The 22,341-nt window shown below is 35.0% G+C and overlaps 1 protein-coding gene across 2 annotated transcripts; it reads left to right on the forward strand.

The window, feature by feature from the left end:
- The first annotated feature begins 448 nt into the window (after positions 1-448).
- Positions 449-5,894, forward strand: LOC107826193 (probable prolyl 4-hydroxylase 9). 2 transcript variants are annotated; one of them, XM_016653147.2, is made up of 8 exons: positions 449-777; positions 868-984; positions 1,621-1,778; positions 2,266-2,368; positions 4,571-4,666; positions 4,841-4,906; positions 4,997-5,102; positions 5,686-5,894. In XM_016653147.2, the coding sequence occupies exons 1-8, from the start codon at positions 655-657 to the stop codon at positions 5,763-5,765; spliced, it is 849 nt and encodes a 282-aa protein (XP_016508633.1). In that variant the 5' UTR covers positions 449-654; the 3' UTR covers positions 5,766-5,894.
- Positions 5,895-22,341: the final 16,447 nt, after the last annotated feature.

A 22,341-nucleotide genomic window follows, 5' to 3' on the forward strand; every position in this document is an offset into this window, starting at 1 on the left:
ATATTATCCAACACCCCCTTATGATGTGTTGGGAAAAAAATCCCGTTTATGATGTAATTTCTTTTACATGTCGAACGTAATTTCTCTGATTTTATCAGGTAATAATCCAATTTCTTTTCCGCTCAATATAATATTTATTTGCAACTAGTTTCCGGGTTACTAGTTGGCTGGACTATTCCGGTCCACTTTAAGTGATTTTTTAATTATTTTTATACATATTAAGGAATTACTTTTAATATTAATGAATAATATAATTAACCATATTAATCTTAATTTGTTCATTGAAAATATATTAAATAGTCCCTCGTTCTTACTCTAAAGACAACTTTAAAAGAAAAAGTTAATTCTTTTTTGATATTTAAAAAAATTAAATATTATAGACTAAAAAAAAGAAGAAGCTAAAAACTCACTTAAAAAGGAGTAAACAAGAAATGACATGACCAATTTCAGCTAAAACCAAAAAAGAAGAAAAGAGAGAAAAGAATTCCCGCTGCGTGCAGAAGTCAAAGATCGTACATATGCAAACAAACACTCTTTCTTCACTACCATCCCTACTCTGAATTTGGGCTGTTATTAAATAGCACAGAGAAATTATCAGTTAAGAAAACTAAAGTCTCTTTATAGTCAATTGATTTTCTTCATCAGCGGAAAAACATGAAGAGCAGAGGCAAATTACTGGGACAAAGATGGTGGAGCTTAGGGTTACCTTCGGTTTTTCTCCTTTGTCTTTTCTTCTTCCTCGTCGGTTTATTCGGTTCTACTCTCATCTCTCAGCAGGTAGACTTCCTATTAGTAATTTTTTAGTTCTTAACTGATGGATTTCTCTATTGTATGCATGTACTGATCAAATTGTTTGGGTGTGATTAGGATGTACAACTAGGTAGTTTACGATCGAGGTCGAGGGTGCTTGAATCTGTGGAACAACTTGATACTTTGCCCAATGGCGAAACTGGAGAACATTCCCTCACTTCCATACCCTTTCAGGTCTGCTTCTGTCGTTTCAACTCTCAAATTTGGGATTTCTTTTCTCTTTGGTGATTAGCCCTGGTTCGATTTTTAGTCGATTTCAGGAATCTTTTAAAAACCATTTGTGCTCCAAAATTGTTGTTTGTCTATATAGTTCAAAATGTTGGATTTTGAACTATTTGATGAATCAACATTAACATTACTTGAGCTTGTTGCCTTTGATGCAAAGACGCCCCTTTTTGTTACAGCTGATGTAACATCAATTGGTGTTTGTTTTTCGATCAGTAACATAAATGGGCAATTAAGTAAGCCTAAGAATAAATACCCATCCCCTAATTTCTACTCTTCTTCTACTACTTCATCTACCATTTTTATTATTTATTGATGATTCCCGTTTGCTACGGCCGATTGGGGGTTGTGGGGGGTTGGGAGGAGATGGAAGCAGCAGTATTAGGCATGTATTTAAGTCTATTCACATAATAGCTGTAGCTGTAAATGACCATGTTAGCTTCCTGATTTTATCCCTAAGCTGGTAAATTTAGAAATCTTTAATTTATGGTGAACTCGTTATTATATAAGCCTGTATCTTTGATCCACATTTGTATTCATTTGTTTTGGTGTATTTTATGACGCTGATTTCAATCTTTTGGATAGGTTTTAAGCTGGTTCCCGCGTGCATTATACTTTCCCAATTTTGCAACTGAAGAACAATGCCAAGGCATTATTAAGATGGCAAAGGCAGAGCTGAAACCATCAGCTTTGGCTCTCCGCAAAGGAGAAACAGCAGAGAATACCAAAGGAATTAGAACAAGGTAAACACTACTCTGGGGATTGTGAACTACCTTCTATTTTGCTTCTCCCATGTCCCAAAACGATTGACCTCATCTTTAACACTATCCAAGAATTTTATTGAGGTTTAGGTCATTACAATGCCTTGATTGAAATTTCTGTTCTTTTAATCATAAATACAATCTTTTTACTCTTTCCCAGAGTTAGTTGAAAATGTCTTAGATTAACTCTTAATCAACTGAAAAATATTGTCATAATATCCATTTATGGTAGATAGGGTCACCATGAATTGGGTGTGTGCATATACATTTTCTACTTTTTTTTTGGAAGACAAAGTTATTCATGGTATTTGTACTAGCCATGTGTCTTTTTTCCCTTTCCTGCTCATTTTCTTTTAAGTTTCTTTGATCTGTTTTCTGAAAGAACTATTTGATAAAAAAATTCGCCTCTTTTGGTTTTGACAAGTTACACAATCTTGCATGAACTTTACTCTTTTCCCCTTTTTCCCAGTTCTGGTATGTTTATCAGTTCATCTGAAGACAAAACAGGAATTTTGGACCTCATTGAGGAGAAAATTGCAAGGGCGACTATGATCCCCAGGACACATGGAGAGGTAAAGTTCACTTAAAACACACATCTTAAATATAATGCATGAGCGCTTCTCACTGTATGTGAGTTTTATCTTTGCGTCCATACATTAGAAATTGGATTCTAGTAGAGGACATAATAGTGGTACTATAGGTGGCGAATCCTCATCCAAAGCTTCTTCATTCCCTTCCCTCTCTTGCATCTTCTATTTTCTTGAAAAGTAAGTTGATTCAAGCTCTGATAGTACATTTGTATAATGCTGGAACACCTATCTATTAAAGTTTGTAGGTCTCCTCTAGGTAATGCATCCTTCCAAAAGTGATCAATACCGAAGAGAGCAAGTCTTTTGGTGTTAGTGGTAAATATTATGCGATAGAACAGCCGCGCCCTCAAAGCATGAACTTGATAATAAACAACAATAATAAGAAAATAGTTGTTGAGAAGATGTTACTCATGCATCAAGACCCAAGAAAATTAAACTTGTATGTTCTGTGATACTTCGGTTTATTTGGAGATGGGAAAACTTGCAACTAAATCTGGATACAGAAAATTTAGGTTGGATGTGAAAGTTAGTCATGTTACCACATAGTATTATTTATTGCAAAGCTTGATCCATTTTTCTTAAGCATTCATTTCATGTCAAAGAAACATATGGTTGGTTACATCAATCACACAAGGTTGTTGTTTGCGGTCTGTAACACCGATATTTAAGTTTGCAATCTCTTGGAGTACCTTCCTTTTCATGTTGTATGAACATAATTATAGCTTTGCTGTAATCACTGTCAAGAGGCTTCACTTTACCACTGATTTCTTCGTGCAAAGTTATGTACAGTGGCTGAGTCATCACAAACTATTATGAAGTAGTATGAGAATTGGAATGGTAGTAGTCCAGTGTTGTCAAAGGAGAAAATATGGAAAAGCACTAGAGTCTATTAGGGCTTTAAGTGCAAAATGCATTTTTTTTCGTTGCCAAATGCAACTGAAAAATCAAGCGCGCCGGTTTAGCCAAAAAGAGCGCAGATGAAGAAAAAATATAAATATATATGCAATGCAAGAAAAATGTTACTATAAGCGAAGTAGCAAACAACAATTATACAGGAAAAATATAATTGAGTTCAAAGCCATTTTTAAAATTTTGCTTGAGATACAGAGAAGCAGTTTTAAAGTTTTTAGTTCAGATTTAGTGATTATTAGTTTCTTTTACTATCATCTATACATTTGTCCACAATGTTTTCTAAACAATTAATACATTTCCGTGCCATTGATATTTCATGTCTATTGATCGTGTTCATGATAGAGCACATGTGCCTTTGGTGCCTGCACTGATGCTGCCTAAGCAAGCCGAAGTGCTCATTCCACCTCTACTTAAGTGCACTCAATACTTGATTGTTTTTTTTTAAAATACTTGATTGTTCAATCACATTTTTACCCGTTTCAAGGCCATGTAGATCAAACACAAAGTAAGGTGATTTCGAATGTTAATTGGTCTCTTCTCTGCACTCTTTTCACCTCTTATCTGAAAATATAAATGCCTACATGCGCTGGAAAAATGGAGTTTAGTCCACGTTGTTTGTGGACGAATTAGTATTTATTAGGAATGTCGAACATGACTGGACACCATACCATTATTTTTGTCCGAACTATTCACATCATATGACTATGGATTTTTGAGAAAAGGTTTCATATGTCAATTTAGTTCGAAGTGAGTGAAAAATCCTATGTACATTCCTATTGGGATATCTTTTGTTTCCAAGTTTACCTATGCAAAAGAGCTCAATCAATGTGGTTGACGGGATCAACTAGCCAGCCATCACATGTGTGGTTTATTGGTATTCTAACAAGAGACTTTTCAATAACAAAAAACCATGAGGCAACCATACAGGGTGTGCATTTTAATAGGAAAGTTAGAGACAATTGCGCATCTCTTGCATTTTTTGCATATTATCTGAAACTGATGGAGTTCTTGTGCTGGATTCCCAGAATATTTGTTCAAATTTCCCTTGGATTTTGAGTTAAATGTGATGATGCAAATACTGCATGCTATGTACCTTATGCATCCGATAATTGATAACTAGTCAGGTGGCTAACCATTTGCATCTGAACTTTCTCTTAATTGCTAATATTACTTAATTCTGAACGATTCTTCTGTTCATAAGAACACTAAGTATGGCGTACTGTGATGATAATTGTTGTTTAACTTGATTCAGTTGATCTTTGCATTCTGCAGGCATTTAATGTGTTGCGGTACGAAATCGGCCAAAGTTACCATTCACATTATGATGCATTTGATCCTTCTCAATATGGTCCTCAGAAGAGCCAAAGGGTATGCGTGAACTACTTTCAGTAGATTGTTGCTGTTGACTTTTCCAATTGACTTGTGAATTTTCCAGTAGCTCAATTAGAGCAATCTAGTTGAAATTTAGTTCAGTTGCAGTTTAATTGAGCGATGATTACTTTCACATTTCCAGTCTAAAATTATAGTATAAATTTCATTTAGGTTGCATCCTTTTTATTGTATTTATCTGATGTGGAAGAAGGTGGAGAAACCATGTTTCCTTTTGAGGTGAGTTCAAGGTTGTTTCTTCTTTATTGGACCATTATTATCTTTCTCCCTGTACTGCTCTGTAAATTAGTTCATTTGGTTAATTTACAGAACGCACAGAACATGGATGCTAATTATGACTTCCGCAAGTGTATTGGTTTGAAAGTGAAGCCGCGTAGAGGGGATGGACTACTGTTCTACTCACTGTTTCCAAATGGTACAATTGATCCAGTGAGTTATTCTTGTGGATTTCATTGTTATCCTTGCACTTCTATTGTCTTCATAACAATATACACGTCTTTACAGCAAGCAGTGTTTTTCGCCTTTTACTTCTTTATATCCTATGTCGTCTCAAGTATACTTTGACTTTTGTGCTTTTGTTTGTGTCTTTGTGTGTTTTCCTATTTCCTTCTGTGGGAATCATTCTTGAGCAATCCTATTACCATGATGCTATGAAGATGTTTGTTGATGAGGGTTGATTTTGTACTGCTAAAATGATTTGTATTACTGTGATTAATCAGCTGAATGAGAGCCCTATTAGCTACTGTCTCATTGTGTGGATACTGATGGGGAAGGTTATATAATATTGTTTTGCTATATTACTGTTCCTGTTTCGGTTGCTCCTTACTGCTTCATCTTCTGTGGATACTGATGGGGAAGGTTATAATATTGTTTGCTGTATTTCTTCTTTCCCTCTGTGGCTACTACTTGTTATAAAGCAGAATATTCGTTACCAACATTATGTCATACTGCTCATGTTGGCACTGCAAAATTTTCACATTTCTAACACTCTAATGCAGACATCTCTTCACGGGAGCTGTCCAGTAATCAGAGGCGAAAAATGGGTTGCTACAAAGTGGATCAGGGATCAGGAACTTGATGAATAAACAAGGAAGTGTAGTCCACAAAATTCTTTGGTTATTTAATATTTACTAGGAGTTTGAAACGAGTTCTGCGGTAAATATATTTATAGAGGTGTTAATATAGCTCAGTATCAGTTGTCCCTTCATATTGTACTGCGACTTCAAACCCCCCACAAACAGTAAGAAAGTCTAACCAAAAAAAAAAAAAAAAAAAGTCACCCTATCTAGCAGTAAGAAAGTCTAATTGTAGAGTAACATCTTACAGTAACCACTGCTTGTGCTAATCACCTTTGCTACCCTGCAGCCAGTTACTGAAAATGATTAATGAGGCTTTTTGAGTGAACAAGGACTTTAATTGGTGTAATGCCTGTAATGTAAATAGAGGTTTCAGGGCATTCCCTAATCATAGGAAGTAGGGGTGTATAGAGGAAACCGACAAATCGTACCAACCCGATAATCCGAGTCAAACTGAGAAAAAAAATCTGACTATGGTTTGATTTGATTTGGTTTGGTGTTGGAAAAAAAAATCCGACCATAATTGGTTTGATTTGGTTTTAACCAAAGAAAGTCAAATCGAGACCAAACCAACCCGACATTACATATATAGAAATTTTAGATATATTTAATATATAAATATATTTATTGTTATGTAATTTATAAATATTTCTTAAAACTTTTCATAATTTTATCTTTTAAGGTATTATTTCAAGGCTGGACTTAAAACTTTTGAATGTTCCAATAAGTTTTATAGCCATTAATATTAGTAAATTAAATAATGCTAAAAAAGCCCAAACCAAAATCAAATCAATACTAGTGCTAACAAAAGACATTCAATTCAATACTACGAATGAGAATGTATTGAATATCTATTTTTTGTTTTGCAATAATTTTGGATAAAAATGCATAACCTATTTTTATTTTTTCTTTAGCGTTTAGTCATGTAATTAATACTCCCTTATTAGTCTACTTATTTTAACACGACTTAGTACTTTTAAATTATGTTTATTTTTATTATGGCTTTTTAATTAGCAATATTTATATTACATAATTTTATTGTCTTTATTGTTGAATATTTTAGGATAATGCCATGACACATCTCATATTTTATATTATTTTCTTGTAAGATACTTTATATAGTTGCTTTTTACTAGGATTAAAGAAATATTTTGAGCACAACTTATATGTTTTGTTCTACGAAGATTTTACCGGAAAAAACCCGAAAAAACCCGAATAACCCGAAAACCCAAGAAAACCCGGAAAAAATCGAAATTGAAAAACCCGAATTTTATTGGTTTGGTTTGGTCTCTAGATTTAATAACCCGACACAATTGGTTTGGTTTGGTAATTATAAAATCCGAACCAACCCGACCTATGTACACCCTTAATAGGAAGTGTAATGCTGGTAATTACTTTATTCAAATCAAGCGTCTTATTAAATGTTCCCTTTCAAAACGGCCTTGTTATTAGGAGCTTGTTTGGATGGGCTTAAAAGCTGGTCAAACCAATTTTTAAGTTATTTTTTAGCTTATTGAGATGTTTGGCAAACTTAAAATCTGCTTAAAAGTCAAATGCTTTTAAGCCAAAAGGTCCAAATTAAGCCAAGAGTGATAAGTTGGGTAATTCCAACTTTTTTTTTTCTAGCTTAAAAGTCACCCCTCTTTGTCCAAGTATTTTACATTACTATCCCTGATACTTATGTATAATTCCAAAATACCCAATCATTTCTTTTTCTCCTTTCCTCCGCCATTTTCAATCCCTGTCTTCCAAATTGCATAATCTTTTCTTTTTCTCCTTTCCTTTGCCATTTCCAATTTGTGCCCTTTCAAATTCCATCACTGCCGAATTCTTTGTTTTGTTTTAGTTTCTTTTTTGGTTCCATAACATTTTTTTAAAAAAAGATTGTTGTTGAATCCTTTTTTTTTTTTAAATTGGTGAAACTATATTCTAAATCAAAATTTTCAATGTGTCTACATGTTAACAAAGAATTCGAAGCTATGAGATGAAAAAATATATTTTGGTGAATAATAGATTATTGCATGTTATTTAAATAAATAATTTATATTTTGGGCAATCAGTTTAAATTGAAAATGAACTAAATCATAATTTTTTTGTAATGTATTAATTTAGAATAAAATATTATCATAATCATTTTCTTTATAGCGTTAACAACTTTAAGGATATTTCAGTTATTTTACAGAAACAAGTGCTTACCAGCACTTATTTACCAAACACTTCAATAACTTTTTTTAAGTTTCAGCACTTTTATCCAAATACTTAATTGCTTATTTATAAAACAAACTCCAACACTTAAAAAGTGCTTTTAAGCACTTATACTTAAAAATCACTTTTTTTAAGCCAATCCAAATTGTTTTACAACATTCGTCTCAAACGGCGCTCCCCCTCCAAATATGTGACACGTGGACTAAATTTCCACACTAAATGTAAGGTGTAAAATTAATGATTTGTAGTAACATATAGACAAAACGTTCTTTACTCCCGTTCTCTTGAGGAAGTTTGGCGGGACATATAGAGTGCCAAGCATACACTCGAAGGACTTGAAAACATAGAGTGCCAAGCATACTCCCTTTTATCTCTTTCTGGAAAATATTCCATTTTCATTTAATTTTGCTGACTATTTGAGAAAACGCTAGATGAATGGATAAATAGTCTCTCCGACTACATGCATCAAAGTTCCGATGTTTATGATGGATTTATGGTGCAAGCAAAAACAAAAATTCTCTTCGTCCAGAAACATGTTTTATAGTAAGATTTTTTAAACTTAATATGTATTAGAGATATGTATTCATTTTCATAACTCTATCTCCCTATTCTAATAGAATAAAAAGTATTATAAACAGCTAATTTTTTATTTACCTTGGTAATAATCTAATTTAAATTTTATGTAATTCCTAAGTACTAAAATGAGCTTAATTCTTAATCAGTGAATTAATATTTGGATTGACTTAACGATTAAACAGTTTGACCTAAGCAACATCTCGTGTGTCTTGGTATATAAAAGGGAAAAGGGCTAAATATACCCCAATCCTTTGGAATGTTATCTACATTTATCTTATCATTAGCAAACTTTTAACAATAACCCTTGATCTGTTAGGCAATTCAATATCTCCCAATTTTTTTTTATTTAAATCACTTGTTGTTTTTCTTGCTCCACTATTTTCAGAAATTACTATTGATGTGAATGCTAAAGGTACTACACTATACAAATTATTTATGGATATTTTTAATTACCATTGCACCCATTTCTCTTCTTGTGATAATAAGTTTGGAATTGGTTTAAAATTTTATTTATTTTTCAATCATATACACACTGCAAAATTCAGTGGGTCTATTTATTGTGTATTGTATGTAGATGTTCATCATGTATATACATGTATATACGAATATATTTTGTTATTATCTAAATAGTACAGAGTTCGATCGACTAACTTAAGAGTGCACAACGATCGACAATTGATTAAAGTAAAGTTGAATTCGACAATGTAAAATCTCCAAGGAACTTCAACTTCTATCACTAATACACATATATGCCATGGTTCCTTACTTCGACAGGGTACAAATATCTAAATTGCAAAGTCTCCATATCTTTAATTTGGTGCAACAAATTCATTAAAGTTGCGGTGTTGTAAATACTTTTGGAATTTAGACAAGCTATCTAATTTAGATTTTTCAATTTACCATACTTTGTTTACTGGCCGTTGTATAATTTTAATATTTCCTTTTCTTATTTTTTTTCAATTAAGAAAGTAGGTAAATATAAACTATTTTGAAAATAGTGAATCAAGAAGAAGAATAAGTGACTTAATTAAAATAATTTGGGAGATAAGGGGTAAATTTTAAAAGTTTATTAATGGTAAAGGTAAATTTGGCAGGATAATATAACAATAAAGGTAAATTTGACTGAATAGCATAATGAAGATTAGACGTAGACAATATTCGAAAATAGACGGGTAAGTTTAAACCTTTTCCTTATATAAAAGGAGCAATTTACAATTCCAAGGAACAATCTTGCAGCAAAATATAATTGGCTGAGCATGGACGTAGCTTTGCATTAAGGAAATGCTTACACCTCATCCAACTTCCTGACACGAAAACAACACGCGTCAACACCATATCATAAAAAGAAAACTTATATATGCAAACTAGGAAGCCAATGGAAAGGCCAAAAATAAATGCAAAGTTGATTTGACAGAGCAGATAAAGAGAAAGAGATATAATAAAAGAAGAAGTGCAAAATATATGGAGAAAAAAGAAATGGAGAGGCAACCAGATAAGGAATCAGACAAGAGTAAGTTAGAAGGTTTGCCAGTAGATACAAGTCCTTATACTGTGTATAAGGATTTGGAGGATTATAAGAAACAAGCGTATGGAACACAAGGACATCAACAACCAAATCCTGGCCGTGGTGCTGCTAGTTCCACCGACGCGCCGACACTCTCCGGTGGTGGATCTGCCTCTGCTCACTCTCAGCTTTCTGCTACTAATACCATCAATCGCCAGGGTGTCCCTTAATTTGCTTAATGTTTAGTTGTCATAGGCAGATCTAGAACAAGTTTTACGAGTTCAACTGATCTCATTACTTTCCGATTTAAATAAGGAAATCGCATGTAACTATGTATACATATATGAAAATAAAGTTTAAAATTATACATATAATAAGAATTTTAGGTTTTTGTTGCAATGTTGAATTTCGCGTGCCCACCCGGGATTATAAGAAAATCTTACCATCATGTTAACAACAAATGCAATATCAGGCCTTGTACAAATCTGTATGTACATCAAACAACCAACAACACTTGCATATGATATATCTTTCATGATTCTTATTTCAATTTCATTTTTCGGACATTGATCTTTACTAAGTTTATTCCCTTTTATAACAGGTGCAACACGAGGTCTACAATCTTGCATATTGAAAGTTTTATGAACACTCTTAATGTAGGAACACTATGATAAACCCAATAAATCACGTAATATATCTCTTTTAATTTCTATCCCAAAAACAAAAGAGATTTTATCAAGATCTTTCATATTAAAAGACCTAGATAAAAATTATTTGATCTCATTCATCAAGCCCAAATTATTTGTGGTAGGCAGAATATTATCTACATAGAGAACCATAATAATGAAACTACCATTAGCTATTTTAAGATAAATACATTCATCAAGCTTATTTTTTACTACCATTAGCTATTTTAAGATAAATACATTCATCAAGCTTATTTTTTATAAATTCAAATTTTGTATAATTTCATCAAATTTCAAGTACCACTGTCCAGAGGCTTGTTTCAACCCATATATGAATTTGTTAAGCTTGCACACTAGATGTTCTTTACCAGCTTCTGTAAATCCTTCAGGTTGAACCATGTAAACTTCTTCAAGCAGACTCCCATTCAGGAAAGCAGTTTTAACATCCATCTGGTGCAACTCTAAATTAAAATGAGCCACAAAAGCCATCACAAATCTAAATGCATCCTTGGATGAAATAGGAGAAAGTGTTTCTTTATAATCAACACCTTTTTTTTGAGTGTAACCCTTAGCAACCAACCTTGCTTTATAATGGTCTATGTTTCCATTGGAGTCTTTTTTAGTTTTAAACACTCATTTGTAACCAATAGATCTAAAATCTACATGCAATTCAGCTAACTCCCACACTTTATTGTGTTCCATGGAGCGCATTTTATCTTCCGTTGTGTCACGCCATTTATCAACAAATGGAGAGGAAATAGCTTGAGCATATGATAAAGGATCTGTCAGCTCTCCAGTATCACTAAGATTTTCAATCACATACATGATAAAATCATCAGAGATGTCACTCTTTGTGACATGCGGAGTGATTCATTATGTACATTTTGCTCAAGAACTATGTGATCTGCATCGTTGTTCCCTTGATTCTCCCCCCTCATGAATAGGTTGGTTTACCACCTTTTCATGTACAACCGGTACATGGACAATGACTTCCTTCTCTTTCAATACAATTTCCTTACCACATGAACAATCACAATCACAAACAACATGCTCAAGAAATTTTGCATTAATAGACTCAACGATTCTAGTGCCACGCCAAGGATAGAAAAACCTAAAACCTTTAGAGTGATCAGGATCGCCTATAAAGAAACAACTGGTAGTTTTAGGATCAGTTTTCTTTTCTGTGAGTGAATAAATACGAACTTCAGCTGGACATCCCGAAATGTGAAAATGATTCAAGCTAGGTTTTCGAGTTGTCTATAGTTCAAAAGGAGTTTTCAAGACAGGTTTTGTAGGAACTCTATTCAAGATATAGCTAGCTGTTTTTAAGGCTTCACCCCAAAGATGCTCAAGTAGCCTAGTCCTTGACATCATACTTCTCACCATTTCCATGAGAGTACGATTCTGTCTTTCAGTCACACCATTCTACTCAGGAGTACCTGACATTGTATATTGTGCTACTATCTCATATTCTTGCAAAAATAAAGCAAAAGGCCCCATACATTGACCACACTCATCATATTTTCCATAGTACTCATCACCACAGTCAGACCTCAGTATCTTAATGGACTTTCCAAGCTATTTTTCAACTCCAGTCTTGTAAATTTTAAACTTATCAAGTGCTTCAGATTTTTCTTTTAAAATATATATATAACAGTATCTTGAAAAGTCATCAATAAAAGTAATGAAGTATTTATGATTGATGAAGGTAGGTACATAAGGTCCACTAATATCAGTATGAATAATTTCTAAGAGTTCAGAGTTCCTAGTGGAACCCTTTCTCTTAACCTTGGTCATTTACCCTTAACACAATTCACACAAGTTTCAAAATCTTTTGGATCAAGAAGGTAAAATATTTTCCTTTACCAATCGTTCAATTTTTTCTTTACAAATATGACCAAGGCGCCTATGCCATAATAGGTAAGACGTTTTACTCATAACAGACCTTTTATAGGCGATATTTTCAACGTGCATTGCAGAAAAATTTCACCCAAACATTCAAGCGATATAGACCATCACTTAAAAGGCATCAGCAACAACATATGAATCATAAAACTTTTTAATAATACCATTATTTTGTTGAAATGAATAACCAGCTTTGTCCAAAAGGGAAACCGAAAGTAATTTCCGTCTCATAGACGGTACAAAAATAATATTTTCAAAATGAATACTTGCATTATTTTTAGAAGGTAAAATAGATGTCCCTGTAGAGTACTTTTGCTTTGAGTCTATTGCCCACAACAACACTGGCTTCATTCTCTTTTGGCTTCCGTCTGCTTACTAGATCCTGTAAGTCATTGGTTACATGAACAGTTGCACCACTATCCAACCACCAGAAATTTAAAGGAACATGAACAAGACTAGTGTCACGACCCAAATTCCATGGTAGGTCGTGATGGCGTCCAACACCGTTGTTAGGCAAGTCAACCCTAACCAATTAGTGAGTTCTCAATTATTTTATTTAAACAATCCCATCATTTAGTTAACTTGAATTTAACGCAAGTGATATTAGCAATTCATAATGACAAATATACAACCCAAAATAATAGTCTACAATGTGTGTGTCAGGAACTAGTATCACAAGTGCTAAGGCAACTAGTAGAATATACAAAAAATATAATTATCCTACTACGCGAAATAGAATAGACAGTAATCACAAAAGAGGAAACTCCGACATGCTGTTGAATGGCTCGGAAGGGGGCAGCTCATCGTGAAATCTCGGTCAAGGATCAGGGATGCGCGTCGGCCGAGTAACTAGATGCACCTGCCTCAGATCCTGTACAATTAAGTACAGAAGAGTAGTATGAGTACATAAACAATATGTCCCCAATAAGTATCTAGTCTAACCTCGAAGAAGTAGTGACGAGGGGTCGACTTGACACTTACTAGGGTCAATAATATGATAATAGGAAGTTCAATAATTCCAATTCACAATGTACATAGGTAGAAACAAGTTCAAATAAGAAATAATAGTGAAAGTCCTCTCATCAGTCAATTAATCTAGGCATTTCCTTCTTTTAAAATAAGTAGTCTTTCAAACAATAAATCATACAGATTATAAGAGGTTCCAATTCCATTATCACACATTTTCCACCGAGGACATTCAGCCCGATCCAACATAAAAGTAAAATATGCTCTGACGAGGGTCGAACGGTCCGAACCATATTTATATACAATTACCAACCTGCCGAGGCGATCGGTCCGCTCCCATGAGAGTAATGAAAATAATTACCCTGTGCGCGGAATATACTTGCGACGCGGTTAAGTATAAATACAACTTAAATGTTTCTTTAGTTCCTTTCAAAATAATTATTTACTTGAAATCCTTGAAATCATAACATTCTCAATGCAATTTCAATCAATGCAATTCAACAATTTATAATCATGTAACAATATCCACAAAGCATGGTGTAAGCCTAGAACTACCCAGACATAACAGGAATAGTAACCACGTACGGACTCTCGTCACTTCGTGCGTACGTGGCCTCCCACAATCAGATCACACATTAATTAAGTTCATCTATGGGGATATTTCCCTCTTACAAGGTTAGAAAAGAGACTTACCTCGCTTCACGACCTACTTTCCTATCCAAGCTTAAGCCCAAACCCTCAATTTGGTGCCAAACACTCCAAAACTATCCAAAGAGAATAAAAACTAATCAATATAGGCTTAAAAGTTCATATCCGAACCATTAGACTGATTTCCCAATCTAAATTACAAGATTTCTAAAATTCGTCCCAAGGCCCACGTGCTCAGACTCCGAATTTTTTTGAAGAAAGTTGTTACCCATAGCCTAAGGATCGAGAATATATGATTTTTACTCCATTCCATAACAAATTTCGTGGTTAAATCTTGTTTTTATCAAAACCTTAGGTTTTTACTCAAATCCCATGATTTTCACTAATTTTTGTATGTTAATCCACCCAAAATCCAAGTATTAAACCCACATTAAGTAGAAATAACTTACCTCACAATGCTAGATCGAAATTTCCTCTTTGAAAGCTCCCAAATCGCCTAAGTGTAGAAGCGAAATAAAACAAATGGCCTAAGCCCCGTTTTTAAAAGCTGTGTCCAGGCCTCTGATGTCACATTTGCGACATTAGGTTCGCAAATGCGACAAAACGATCGCAAATGCGAACTGGGCCTCCCTCTGCCTTGATCGCAAATGCGACAGAAGGGTCGCAAACGTGAACCCTATTGGATTCGCAAATGCGACCATTACCCCAAGCCAAGCTTCATCGCAAATGTGATGCTTTCCTCGCAAATGCAATGTTCGCAAATGCGAACATTTCCTCGCATTTGCGAGACCTGTAACCTTGCCGAGAAACACCAGAAAACTGGGGTGTTTTTCACTCCCAACCCCTGTCCGAAACTCACCCGACCCTCCGGGATCCACTCCGAATACTCACAGAAGTCCAACAACATCGTACAAACTTGCTCGAGCAATCAAATCGCCAAAATAATATCTAAAACTACGGATTTAACACCAAAACGCATGAAATCCTTAAGAACATTTAAAATTTCTATTTTTCCAACCGGACGTCCGAATCACGTCAAATCAGTCCCGTTTCTCACCAAATTTCACATGCAAGGCTTAAATGCTATATTGGACCTGCATTTGGCTCCGTAACTAACATACAAGCCCGATACCAACATGATCAAACATTATTCAATTTCTTTAAATCCTTAGACTTTCAGTTTAACAATTTTAAACAAAAATTCATTACTCGGGCTAGGGACCTCGAAATCCGATTCCGGGCATACATCTAGATCCCATATTTTAATACAGACCCTCCGGGACCTTCAAAATACAAGTCCGGGTCCGTTTACTAAAAACGTTGACAAAAGTCAAACTTGGCCTTTTAAGCCAACCTTAAGGAATTAAGTGTTTCGATTTCAATCCAAACTTTTCCAAATCCCGAACCAACCATCCCCACAGGTCATAAATCAGTTAAAGCAAGTACGGAAAGTCTTATTTAGGGAAACATGGTTCTAGAAAGTAAAATGACCAGTCGGGTCGTTACAACTAGTTTCAAAGCAGACAAAAGCCAAAAGATTACCTGGTTTTTTTTCCAGAGGACAACTAGCTTTCTTATGACCTACTTGTTTGCAATCCCAGTACTTGATTTCTTTCTTAATTACTGCTTGAGGACCAAGAGGATTATGAGACTGACCTTGGTTAACATCAAGCTTATTAGTATGACCACTATTACCACATGGATGATGAGACTGACCATGTTTCTTTTTTATAGATGTCACACCTCCTTTTTCCGCCCCCGCCAGGAGGGGTGAAGGAGTTTTTCCAATTAAAGGACAATCGAAACGGGATTTGTTTATTTATTTCAGAGTCGCCACTTGGGAGATTTAGGGTGTTCCAAGTCACCAATTTAATCCCGAATCGAGGAAAAGAATGACTCTGTTTAACAGTCCGCGAACCAGAAATTCGGATAAGGATTTCTGTTAACCCGGGAGAAGGTGTTAGGCATTCCCGAGTTCCGTGGTTCTAGCACGGTCGCTCAACTGTTGCATTTAGCTATTATCTGATTTTTACATGAATAACCTATGTGCTGATTCTACTTTTTATTGCTTTTACATATACATATTTATTCGAGAGAGTGAACGCCGTTTAAAGTATGTTTTCGGATTGCGCCGCATCAAATGAACCCGCAATCTTAGGCACACTCTATTCAACGTCTTAGGATTTGGATTCGGGCCGCATAAAATGCCCACCCATATTTAGGAATGTAATTTACTAAAGTCGCGCGCCTAAAGATTCTAGCGCGTTATTATCTTTTGGGAGGGCCGTGAAATTCGCTAAACGGCCCTTCCCGACTTCTAAAAAATTCTTAAACCTTTACTGAGGGTCCTGCAATTTTTTTTATTATTATTTTTTTTATTTTGACGAAGCTCGTCTCATTTATTTATTTATTTATTTTTTAAAAAGAAAAGTAACTACATTTCTATTTTTATTTGTCTCTAAATAAAGAAAAATCCTGGTTAATTACATGCTGAAAAAAATCGTAACTTATTTAATTAATAGATTACAACAGATGCTAACGAAAATTGTACTTGAACTTGTAAAAATGAAAAATTGTTTCGCGCCTTATTCCATAAGCTAATATTACTAAAAATGGAATTATGTATATAAAAAAACATACAAGATTGACTAACGTTACTACAATTAGCCATTTTTAACTGTGGTGAGGTTAACTAAATGATCAAAGCTATAGACTAATTCATTAACCCTAATGGATTCGCAATTTAACTATACTAAATGCTTATTGAAACTACTCTACATTAGTGTAAGTATACTTAATTATTAATACATAAAATTATCGACTACGGCCTTTATTTATTTATTTATTTATTTATTTATTTTTATTATTATTATTGGAACTATAATGTTGACACTACCTAACCACCTTACATTTACATTTTTATCAAGTCTACAATTTATCTATGTGAGATTATTTGTAACATGAATTAATGCCCATACTGATGAGAGTATAATCACTTAAGAGTATTAATGGAAATTAGTTTTAACCATCTAAACGAAATACTAATCGGGTTTTGACTAAGTACTCTATCTCGTTTGTGGACTACTTGAATATATGCATGAAAACAAACAACTAACTAGAGATATGCTACTTATCATGATTTACCCCATTAATCTAACAAAATTGAAAGGTTCATGTTATATCAGCGCATGACCATTTATACAATTCCTTCTCTTTTCAGTCCAATTATACAAAAAAAAATTAAAACAGTTCACAAAGAAAAACTAAATAGACCAAATTGTCTACTATCTATTTTATTGAAGCGGTTGGATTTTATTGTTGCATTTCAACTTCAAAGCTTTATCACTACAAGATTCGAATGTGTACCTGGAATTCGAATTACAATAAGATAGAAAAGAGGTCAGGAGCAACAATGTACAGCAGTAGCACAACAACAGAATCCCACAGCAAATAACAGCAACAAAAACCAGCAATAACCAGTGTAACAATGGTCAGAACCAAACTGAAAAACCCCGGAAAGCCTGACTGAAAATCAGTAACACTAAACGCAATCCACAGAGGCAGTAACAAAGTTCTGATTTCAGTAGTAAAGAAAAGGACCTCACTTTCAGTTTTTAGCTCTCAAAGACTGATTTTTAGTTCTGAAAAAATTAGTCTATTTCTCCCTTTTAAGTTCTGAAAATTTTTCCTCTCTGAATTTTTTCCAGTCCTCTTTTCTATATCAACTCCTCCTATTTATAGGCTAGAACTAAACATTATTTATTCAAAGTTTTTCACTTTCAGCCTGTATATTCCCTCCCATGTGCATCTATACACTTTTATCATTAATCCCATGCTTATTTTCTGATTTCCCACCCTTAAAGATACCAGAAAGGGTGTATTCTGCACTACTAATTCCCTTTTCATTAAATAATTCATTAATTTAATTATACACTGAATATTCAACTGGCAGACTACTAACACTAAACATTTTAAATCTTTTAAACACCCAAAAATACCCCTGAAAATCCCCTATTATTATTGCCTTACCCTCACTCTTAGCAATCTGTATTTAGACCTCTCTGATTTACAACTACACCAAATCACTACACAACTACAACCAATCCTTAATTCAAATTCACATAAATGATTCAAGCATCAAAACAGACCAACGAAAAGATTTGGGTTGTACTCGTCCAAACAAAGCAGTCATAAACTAACTATTCGATGAAGTTGTTCAAATCGAAGGTAGATTATAATGCACACTCAAACAAACAGAAAAACCTTGACCAAATAAAAGGTCTTGAAGAAGAAGGAGAACTAATGAACAAGACAAGATTTACAAAAATAACACTTTAAACAAAGATTCAATAATCCGAAAAATAGAACGAACAAAACAAGATTACTAACAACACTTAAAACCAAAAACCATAACAGAAAATAAATCAAATGAACTAAATAATCTTGAAAGAAAAATCTAAAACTTGAACGAACCCAAGTTGAAACTCGGATTTGAACTATTGGAGGTCGAACGGACTGTTTATGAGCGTTGAAAAAGGATGAAGCAGAAGCTGGTCGACGGGGCAGTGGGGTTTGGTGGTGAGGAGCAGCAGCGGCAGCAGCTGGATTCGCTGCTGCCATGGTCGACGTGAGGAGCAGCTGGGGTTTGGTGGTGAGGAGCAACAACGATAGTGATGGTTGCTAGGCAATGGCATTGATCGACGGGAAGCAGCAGCGGGGTCGTGGAGCAGCTGAAGCAGTAGGGTCGTTGGTTATGGAGGTGTTCGCGGCAGCAGCTGGTGGCGTCGACGTGAAGCAGTGGTCGACGGGGTTGTTAGTATTGGTTATGGCGACTGTGTCGTTTGGACAGAAACAACGACGGAGGGTGGTCAACGGGATGTGTATGGTGGTGCGCGAGGATGGAGTTTCGAAGGGGTGGCGATGGTTATGGCGTGAGGGTTTTTAGTCGTGTTTCATCTTCTTCAAAGATGAAGAAGATGAACAGTCAGTGGGTTCCTTTCCAGTTTTTTTTGTTTTTTTTTTCAAAATCCACCAATCTCTCACGTTTTTTTTGGTCCCTCCTCTTTTTTTGTTTTCTCTGCTTGTGGGAAAAAAACCAAGACTCAAAAATGTGAACCCCCCTCTCCTCTTTCACCTTTTCTTCTCTTTTTCTTTGTCCGTTTTTGTATCTTGTTCAAAGAACATGGACCTCACGTGTGTAGGGGTCCAAGACTTGTGTCCCCCATGCGTGGTGGGGTTCCCCGTGTGTGGTGTTCCGTCCGTGTTCTCCACGCGTGTCCCCAATGTGTGGTGGGCTCGGATTATTATGGGCTAGGTCCGAAAATTAGGCCTAAAAACGGGTAGTTTAAACCCAAATATTATTCTTTGCCCAGACCCGAGAAAAACACGATGTTATTCAATTAATCCTATGCAAGCAAAATAACTACCAGGATAAGACTAACATTTAAAACAAAACTATTTTTTTAGTATATATTTTCAAGAATAAAATAGCTACAAGACATAAATAAAACTATTTTTGTCATTTTCGTTTTTATATAAAGATAAAATATAAAACACTATTTTTTGTATTTTTTTTTCAAGATTAAAATGGTTACAAAATGTTAATAACTTTTTTTTTTGTAATTTTCGAAATAATACAACGATAAAAATATAAAGTACTTTTTTTTTTGATAAAACTACAATTCTAAATTGAGCTACAAACTAAATTAACTCCAAAAAATACTAATTAAACTCCTAACAACAATTATCATACACAATTAAACACCAATTAAAATAAAATTGCATAATTTGACATTAAATACTAACAATGCAAAATATTCCTGTTTTTTGTGACTTTCATTTTTGTAAAACAAACTTAATTAAATACTAAATGAAAATGTGATATATTTTATATTTTTATTAATTAAAACAAATAAACATGCACTCATAAAAATACAAATAATTATACAAAATACCACAAAAACAACAAAAATTCACACAAAGGAAAATTGTTTTATTTTGAATTTTTGTGAGTAATTCTTTCATAGGGCAAAAATCACGTGCTTACAGCTGCCCCTCTTTGCCCGAAAAACACGAAGGGTTTTCGTGCAAAGATAAAGTGAGCGATTTTTGCCCATCCGAGTACTCCGCGTGAAGCATTTTTTGAAAGATTTGACCGAACCTTTGCTTCAGAGGTTTCCTACATATCCTGGGCTAAACAAAAATCAGGTCAATGTAGTTCGGGAAGTTTTGGTACCTGGGACTACCGGGGAACTGTGGTTCTGCTGTTACTGCTGTTGTATACTGTTACCACTGCCTTACTGATCTCCTTATTACACCGTATCCAAAAGAAAACAAGAAAATCAGAAGCTAGGCTAGCCTATGGATCACAAGATCTTATCTATTTTTAACTTGTCTTTGCTGCCTTGCTTTCTTGTCGGATTGTGTTTCTTCCGGCGCTTCTTTCTTCCGAAAACTTGGGGATGACATTGGCCTTTTGCTTTTCTGAATCCCAGTTCTCACTATCTTGTTCGGTCCGCTGGGATATGGCTTCCTCCCCTAAACATTCAAAGGTTTCTCTGGGGATACGGCTTTTCTTCATCAAATTTGTTATGCTGGGAACAATTGAGGTTCAAAGGCCGCTTCTTTTGAGATTTGTCTTATTTTCCCTTTGACTCATGCGCTTGAATTTGTGCTGGACTTCTCGTTGTAACATTCTGCCTTCTTTCTGATTTCTGAATTTGGACTTATGCTGGGACCTCTTGTTGCAACCTTCTGCTTCCCGGTGCTGGGGATTTTTATTGTTTTCCTGCTGGGGGTTCCTGTTGTAACCTTCTGCCTTCCGGAGGGGTTACTGATTTCAAGACCTGAAGTATAAGACTGAAAAGTATTCCTCTCGTTATACAGGTGGGCGCCTGAAACATGAAATGTAAAGACTGAAAAGTATTCCTCTCGTTATACAGGTGGGCGCCTGATACATGAAATGTAAAGACTGAAAAGTATTCCTCTCGTTATACAAGTGGACGCCTGATACGTGAAATGAAAAACAGAAATGTATTCCCTCATTATACTGGTGGGTGACCTAGAACATGAAATGTAAAGACTGAAATGTATACCCTCATTATACTGGTGGGCGACCTAGAACATGGAATGAAAAATGCGTACCCTCATTATACTGGTGGGCGACCTAGGATAGGAAATAAAAACAGAACTGTATACCCTCATTATACTGGTGGGCGACCTAGGACAGGAAATGAAAACAGAACTGCATACCCCCATTATACTGATGGGCGACCTAGGACATGAAAATGAAAAATGCATACCCTTATTATACTGGTGGGCGACCTAGGACATGGAATGAAAAATGCGTACCCTCATTATACTGGTGGGCGACCTAGGACATGAAAATGAAAAATGCATACCTTCATTATACTGGTGGGCGACCTAGGATAGGAAATGAAAAATGCATACCCTCATTATACTGGTGGGCGACCTAGAAATGAAAAACTGAAATGTATACCCGCATTATACTGGTGGGCGACCTAGGACATGAAAGGAAAAACAAAAATGTATTCCCGCATTATACTGGTGGGCGCCTAGGTAAAGACATGAAATGTATTCCCTTGTTATACAGGTGGGCGCCTAATGGTAAAGACGTGAAATGTATTCCCTTGTTATATAGGTGGGCGCCTAATGGTAAAGACATGAATGTATTCCCTTGTTATACAGGTGGGCGCCTAATGGTAAAGACATGAAAGCGCCTAAGGGTAAAGACATGAAATGTATTCCCTTGTTATACAGGTGGGTGGTAAAGACATGAAATGTATTCCCTTGTTATACAGGTGGGCGCCTAATGGTAAAGACATGAAATGTATTCCCTCATTATACTGGTGGGCGACCTAGAACAGAAATGAAAAGACAGAAATGTATATGAATTTGTTTCCTCGTTCCTCCGAGAAAATTTTTGAACAACGGCAGAAAATTTTTCTGCCCCGGTTTTGGTGACCTTTCTAATGACGTGTTTTTCCGCCACCATCAACCGTTATTTCCTGTAGAAATCAAAGAGAATCTTGTTAGTTTTAACATGGTGAGTGATCGTGTCACTCCTGC

The sequence above is a fragment of the Nicotiana tabacum genome, chromosome 3 (assembly GCF_000715075.1).
Source record: "Nicotiana tabacum cultivar K326 chromosome 3, ASM71507v2, whole genome shotgun sequence".
Taxonomy (NCBI): Eukaryota; Viridiplantae; Streptophyta; class Magnoliopsida; order Solanales; family Solanaceae; genus Nicotiana; species Nicotiana tabacum.

Coding starts and splice junctions, on each gene's coding strand:
- LOC107826193 (XM_016653147.2), top strand. CDS start 655: ATGAAGAGCAGAGGCAAATTACTGGGACAAAGATGGTGGAGCTTAGGG. Junction 985..1,620: donor TCACTTCCATACCCTTTCAG/GTCTGCTTCTGT, acceptor TCTTTTGGATAG/GTTTTAAGCTGGTTCCCGCG. Junction 4,907..4,996: donor AAACCATGTTTCCTTTTGAG/GTGAGTTCAAGG, acceptor GTTAATTTACAG/AACGCACAGAACATGGATGC.